General features: G+C 37.7%; 1 protein-coding gene across 2 annotated transcripts in view; it reads right to left on the bottom strand.

Moving 5' to 3' along the window:
* LOC137992947 (E3 ubiquitin-protein ligase rnf213-alpha-like) overlaps positions 1 to 7,500 on the bottom strand; it is a 169,681-nt gene that overhangs the window by 115,700 nt on the left and 46,481 nt on the right. For both annotated transcript variants that reach the window (XM_068838545.1, XM_068838544.1), the window contains exons 9-10: positions 5,001 to 5,341; positions 4,655 to 4,776 (exon numbers count right to left, since the gene is read on the bottom strand). In XM_068838545.1, the coding sequence (XP_068694646.1) occupies positions 4,655 to 4,776; positions 5,001 to 5,341 (463 nt within the window). The remainder of the gene's footprint in view (positions 1 to 4,654; positions 4,777 to 5,000; positions 5,342 to 7,500) is intronic.

The following is a 7,500-nucleotide window of genomic DNA, read 5'->3' as shown; positions in this document are numbered from 1 at the left end:
GAGAACGAATGATATTCATCGACCATTTATCGTAACTGGATATAACAAATCCCTAAAGGCAATTTATGTGTTTTCAAGGGTTATTCCACAGATATTCATAAGAACTATGTTCACCCGGTCGATTCTTAAGTGTCATGTTTTACTTTTGAATGAGGTATTTGAGCCTGTTAATAGGGACCCATTCCATGCATCCTTCCCTGAGTCCTAATTAAGGAGTTTCATTGTACGAAATTTCAGGTGAAATAAAAAGGGTCATTTCATTTGAATAGTACAACCCATCACCAACTGAAGGTGACCATAACCAGTGTCTGTGTCAAAATATTATCCCTATTAAGGTCTATCTCTGTTTAGATTTTTCAATGCCTATTTGCTACTTTTTCTCTGTATCCCTTTAACTCGATAACTAACGTAACACTGACGATACTTTAATGTTGATAACAATAACCACTATTCAATTGTGGGATTTTAATAATGTCGGACCTCTGCTCAAAAGCATCACTGAATCTTGATCGCATAAAAATTCAGTAACGTATCAAATATATAAGCATTCTTTAGGGGACCAGCCCAAAATCTTTGTGAATATTCCCAACACTAAGCCGATTCAAAGATCCTTAAAGTAATAAAAAATCAATTTCATAATCTCTGCAAACCATCACATATCTATATTTGTCAAACGTTCAACTTACCATTTCTTTAAAATTAATAGCTACTTAAAACAGAAAAGGTTTGGTAGCAGATACGCATTCTTGTGTTCAATGATTGCTTACACAAAAAAGGCAACAATTAAACAACTTACAATTCCCATTTTTAGAGTAACCATATAAATCTCTATTTTTCCGAAAAATTGACAACAGTGCTAACAAGATATTAATTGTAAACTTCTCAGTTTGGGCCCGTTTGTTTAAGAACTTCTGAGTATATTTCTTGTTGCTGTTGTAGTTCTTTTCGTCCATCAAACGAGTTCCTGCCTAGAAGCGCTTGAAACTGGTCACTCAAATGAATCTAAGGTGATTCGATTGATATAATCATCATGGAATACGAATTAGGAATCAAGTATGTATGCGGTGATCTCACAGTGACTTTCCTTTTTGGAGCAGAACATTGGCTTTTTGGAACATAAAACTACTTCCAACAAGAATAATTGTCTATATTGCTCTTTTAACTGCTAAATAATTTAGCAACATTTCACTTGTATTTCAATCATCATTAAATAAAACGTCCTGCTGCAGAAGAGCTAGATCCTCCATCTTTTTACATGCTATGCTGCGTGGAACGATGCTGAGTTTGTTTGACTTAGAAATGGTTTATAGGGATGTAAAATACGAGTGTCTTGGTCACCAAACACATTCCAGTGCGAGACTTTAAAACAAAGTTGTATGTTGTTTGCGAATGGCTTTGACAGTTGACTATAGTGAAGGTGAGATATCCATCCCAGCCTTCTTCCATACCATGACCCCCTTTTTAAATACTCTTCCTTTGCCCTGAAGGCGTGTGCGCTCAGGAATTCATTTTAAGGACAAAAACATTGAGAATTCAGGAAACAAGAAAATATCTCGGAAATGCCTTCAAGGTTTTTGAAGTGTAACACTATATATTCAACTCTGTGCTTTGTAATTTAAACTGAAGATGACAGAAGTTTCTGTCGAAACATGTTTTAAATTTAAAAAGTGTTGTGTTGTTTCTCAAAATATCGATATGTCTGCTACTATCCAGACCTTTTAACTATGTCATTGCGTTTACTAAGATTTTTAAGCGCCGCCCACTCTTCTGAGGAAAGGTTGATCAACAGTCAGCACTACAAACGTCACAAAAGGAAAAGAATGACAGAATTCCATTCACCCTCACTTTCCATCCTCAAAATCACAGTCAAAAGTATCATTCTTAATAACTTTAAATTACTCCAAAATGATCCCGAGACTGGTAGAATCCTTTCGCAACCTCCACTAATTTCATTCAAGCGTGACAAAAACGTAGGCAACTTTTTAGTTAGAAGCGCACTCAAAACTAACGAGCAACCCGGCACTTTCAAATGCGCGCTCACGATACAAAACTTGTGCTTTCACTCTTTAACACTAGCAAAATATCGGGATCTTAGCGATCTGTTAAGATCACTGATCGTTTCAAATGTACCTCTGCAAATGTCATTTATTGTATAACCTGTACTTTGTGCAAGAAATTATGGTGCAGCTATGGCGCAGTGGTGTGAGCACTCTCCTCCTACCAATGTGGTCGGGGTTCCATTCCCAGATCCGGCGTCATAGGCGGGTTGAGTTTGTTGGTTCTGTACTCTGTACCGAGAGGTTTTCTCCGGGTAATCCGGTTTCCCCTCTCCTAAAATACCAACATTTGACTTGATTTGTGTTAATTGTTAATTTCAGTTTACAGTGTCCCCAATTAGTGCTCCAGCGCTAGAACGACTAGACACATTTCCTTTCCTTTCCTTCCAAACATCACATGGCCATCTGTGGCCTTTTCCTACATCAAGGTATGACGGAAAGCTGCAGGAATCTGGAACAACAATTGATCTTCCAAATCGGTACCCTTAATCCCCACGGTATTAATGAACGCTTTTCATTTAATTAATGAATTCCTATTTTTCACGTTGCCATGTTACCACCAATAGCGTAGCTCCCACTCCATTATAAAAACTACACACAATCTATCATTTCTCGATTCGCTCTGACGAAGGCCTAACGCTCGAAACGTCAGCTTTCAAAATCTGTACGGTGGTCAATTTACATTATCAACTCCGTTTATAAAACCAAATTTTTGTACACTACTTCCCCATCGACGCAGCACCACAGTTTCTTCAGAAACTATCCTCTTTATTCATTTGATTGAAAAGTAGTCTCATTGCAGCAAATATTCTTTGAACGGTACCAAAAAGTCACTGTGCGTATTTCATTCCCAGGGTCTCTACCATTGCAAATACCATTTTGGGTAGGAAATACGCACTGTCTGAAATCGTGTATCTGCTACCATAGCAAATACCCATTTTGGGTAGCAAATACACACTGTTCAAAAATTGCGTCTTTCCGACAGTGGGTAATAAATGTGGCGCCGGGGAGTATATTCTGTGAAACACCTAAAAAAACTCATCAAAGGAAGACCATTGAAGGAGCAATCTTGTAACGACTTTTGCAAAGTGCGTAAATGTAACGACTTATTTCGGAGATTTCACATGGAGAGTTTCAATAGAGAATTTGTTTGAAATAAAATGAGCTGGGGTAGAAAAATGTCCTTCGGTCGATTTGGTCACAGAGATTGGTTTTCTTGCGAAGAAAAAAACATATCTGCATCAAACCGAGAGCGTGCCAGACGTGCCACCATCATTTGCAACGCTGTTCAACTGATAAGGTATTTGAGGACTAATGTTTTGACATTTCACGCTTCCTTTTCTTTTGTTCTTTGAAATCTACCACATGGAACCAGATTTAAGGTCTACTTGCAAAATGATCGAAGTGTTGCCAAATTACCGTAATCTTTGTGGAAGTGCTGAAATGATGTCTTCCTTGGTCATTCTTTGAGCCGTGTCCCAGACAAAATAAATTTCAACGCAAGAAAATTAAACAAGCGACCTTTATAAATGCGATGTAGGCAACAACGGTAAAATTTAGAGACAAATGAGGAACACGAGTGACTAGGATTAACTGAAAAATAACAAACGTAATGATTTGTATTCATGAAAGTTGCAGTTCAGACAGAGTTAGAATTGAGCAATTATTGAGCACACAGTCGTCAAACATCGCTTCAATACATCAACAACAATCAGTGCTTTAATGCCAAGTCTCTACCGTGTGTGATTCATCCACTACTATTATTTCGATCTTTGGCCTTTTGATTTCAATAGAATCTGAAATTCCTCCCATAAACACTGCTCAGAAGAACACAATATGAACCGAAACGTTCCTCGAGTACATGTACATGTATGATGCCATATCGGCATCGTTCGTCTTTCGACCAAGCTGTTGAGTGGCAAGATCATTGGAACCCTCATTTGTCAAAGGAAACGCTTCATAAATTTAGTTTTCCCTAAACCTGTTGAGAGAATCGCAATACCCTGAAAGGAGCGATTTCACCCCTTCAATTTGTTCCCGTTTCAAGGCTTCTAGTTTTGGAAAGTAAGCTAAACAATGCTGCAAGATGTCAATTATTGTAAAATTAAAACCAAGTCGACCAGCGTGTGGAGTATGCGTTGATAACTTGTAGTCAATGCTCCAGGGTTAGCCAATCATATTTTTGCATTGTGAGCGCAACACGTAATTCAAACTGCCTGGCTTTGTCGGTGGTCACTCTTCTCGCTGGCTCTTCCTCAGATTTTGTGTACATGTAGCTATATTTTCTCATGCCGGACTAACTAAGTGGCAAAAGAGGGACTGCTTGTAGCCTACAAGGTAGATGAACTCCTCAACATATTTAAAGTGGCTTCTATTCAGAAAAATGGGTTCATAACAATTTGCTTAATAGTTTCACTTTTCAGCAGGTCATGCTATATATGCCACTAAGGAATACAACACGTCTTATTACTTAAAATATTAAATCTAGTCATCAACGTGTGAAATGTACATGCTGAAACAGAAAAACTCAGCAGATCACAATATTCAATTGATCCAACTGGAGGAAATGAATCATGACAACTAGAAAGGACACTTACTGTGCTGCTTCTTGCTGTTTTTTTTCCTTCCTCTTCTTCCTTTTCTTCTTTTTTTCCCTAGCTCTCCTTCCTTTAGATTTGCGCCAGAAAGCCAGTTTCGTTCTTAGGCCTGGTTTGTCTTCCTGTAGAAGATATAAAAAATCCCCCTGATGTCAACCAGAAGAAAATACCACATTTTCAGAGTCAAGTAACTTGTTATGAACTTTCTTTTTTTTTAGTTTTTTTAAAGAGTATATGTGGGTGTTGACTTTAAATAGGTGGTTCAATGCTAACAAACATCGTCTCACACTCGCAAGATGATACTGCAGTGGCTTAACAGTTTCAAAAAATTAACAATGCTAATTACCTCAGAGTCAGATTCAGTTTCCTCTTCGTATTCACCTTCATCTTCATCTTCATCTTCAGTATTGTCATTGTTGGGAACCAAAGCATCCTCAGACTGATTCGATCTAGATCCAATTTTACCGTCTTTTGATTGGCTGCTGGTGGTGCTATCAACCTTATTTACCACATCCACATCCTTAGAACCCAAAATCTCAATGTTTGAATCAACTTCACTGCCATTTTTATTTTTACCATCATTGGAGATGTTCTTTTCATCAGGCTGATTACTTTCAATTTCATGGCTGCTGGCCTTGATGTTATCCTCCTTTACCAACACAGCCTTTATGGCCTTTGAAGTGTCACCTGTGTCAGAAGAATCAGCTCCCTTTACTTATGTTACCGACTTACAAGTGTCACCAATTACCATTACAACTTAACATAGCAGTTACTTTTTAATCAATCTCCTCTGTGTGTCATAAAGTAGGGTACCTGTCTACTAAGAGTGCAAGACATCCTCCATAAACATAAACAAAATTAACATTCCCACTGCACAAAACCCATTCACTGCAACTGAGTGGCTTCACAGTTCAGTTGGTAGAGCATTGCAATCTCGCAAAAGCCACCTGAATTTTCAGGTGTCTATAAGAGACAATTGCTTAAAATTGTCCAATTTAGCACGAGGATCACTTCAGTCTTTATTTCGTCTATAACCCGCACTTCATATATATAAATACATTTATTTCAATAATAATGAGAACAGAAGAACCTGCAAAGAAGATGGTATTCAAACCCTGCAGGCATAAACATGTTTTGGAGGATTAGGGTGCATGTTCCCAATGATTGTGGAGGCCTGCATTCTTTGATTGCACTCACGTGATAATACGGGCATGGTGGTGTGAAAACAATAGAAAAATCTAGACCAAGTTTTGCATAATAATAGAGTCAAATTCCCACTAGACGTTTTCGCTATTGTTTCCACCATCATGGCAGCTGTGACAGGGTTTGCAGTTATGCCACGGTACCAATATCCAACGGAAGCAACGGGAAATGAAGTTAATTTTCCAGTTGAGAACTGCACAGCCTGATGGACTTAACATCAATTTCAACTTTATTTTAAAATGACTTGATGCATGCGCGCGCGCGTCGCCATTCACCTGCACGCTTCCTTCTGATTGCGTATTTCAATGGTTTTCTTCACACTGAAGAAACGTTTGAGATTTTTTAAAAAAACTACTGTCACTTTTTGATATTTATTTTATATCACTCTACTTGATTATTCATTTTAAGTGTCACGAATCCCTACAAAAAGTTTTGGTTATTGTGACAGTATGTGCCTATGAAGCGAGAGCCTCTTTGGAGGGTATGACTGTTTACTGAGTTAAGTATTACGATTCATATTCAAAACTGAGTGGCTGTTACCCAGTGTTGTAAAAGTTGTTTTTGTTATTTAGACAATTTTTGAAGAGAGTCAGGTCTTATGTTTCGAGTCTCAGTGAGGCTAACCATGCTTAATTAAGACCTAGTGGCATCCAAGAAGTTATGTGCAGAGGAGGGTACAGAGCTACAAGCATGTAAAATAAACAAGAACGCTTCTTCAGCGTTAACTGGGGAACCCTTGAAAAACATCAAGATATGAACAAACGGATTAAATTAATATGTCAAAGAAGGCAGTTACATCTCTCGTTTTCGTGCATGATTGAGCGAAGACTTTTGAGATTCAGAACTAGTTTTTCTGAAGAAGAAAGGCTCAAAGCGTTTCAGGTTAAGGAGGTTGAACACTGTTTTTAGGGACAGTTCATTATTTATGAGGGCCGCATCGAAGAAAAATAATAGCCTTGGCCTCTATTTTTCTAAAGCCCGACAAAAGAGCACGATTTTTTTCTTAGCCCGTTTAGTATATTTTTGGTCAAATTTTCCAAAGCCCGTCTAATTTGAAGTGATGGTATTAAACACGTGAAAATCATGAAATGTTTATGCACAACTAGATCTAGTAGTGTTAATTTTTTTTTTTTTTTAATTTTTTAAATTTTTTCTAATTTTTTAAATGGAAACTACTAAGCAGCACACAGCAACTGATCGTTTTAACTTTGTTTATTATCCGGACGGTTTCGCCTGATCAAACAGACTTCATCAGGAATTATAACAAGATGTCTAAAGGGAACTAGTTTTATACATGAAGTTGTAGTACAAAAGCACGTTACGGTAAGGGTGTGAACATCAAAACAGCCACAAAAATTATGCGCAGGATATAACGTAAATCCTGCGTAGAAAAGCTGTAAAGTTTAATTTTGGGGCTCACGATTTAAGGTTAAATCGTGAGCCCCAAAAATTTACTTGCTAAGTTAGCTAACGTATTGGTAGACTTATAACTAACAATAGAACTAAGGTGTGGTAAATGTTTAAGGAAAACTTTTTTGATTCCGACATGACTGCAATTAAAGGTGGTTTTGAAAACCACCCGTCTCTGTATAGATACCTTTCTAGGGTTAGAGAACCATTGACACCTATTGCTATAGCTAATC

This window comes from Montipora foliosa, chromosome 2, assembly GCF_036669935.1.
Source record: "Montipora foliosa isolate CH-2021 chromosome 2, ASM3666993v2, whole genome shotgun sequence".
NCBI lineage: Eukaryota > Metazoa > Cnidaria > Anthozoa > Scleractinia > Acroporidae > Montipora > Montipora foliosa.
The sequence above is the reverse complement of the archived record's forward strand: the minus strand, read 5'-3'. Positions and strand labels throughout refer to the sequence as shown.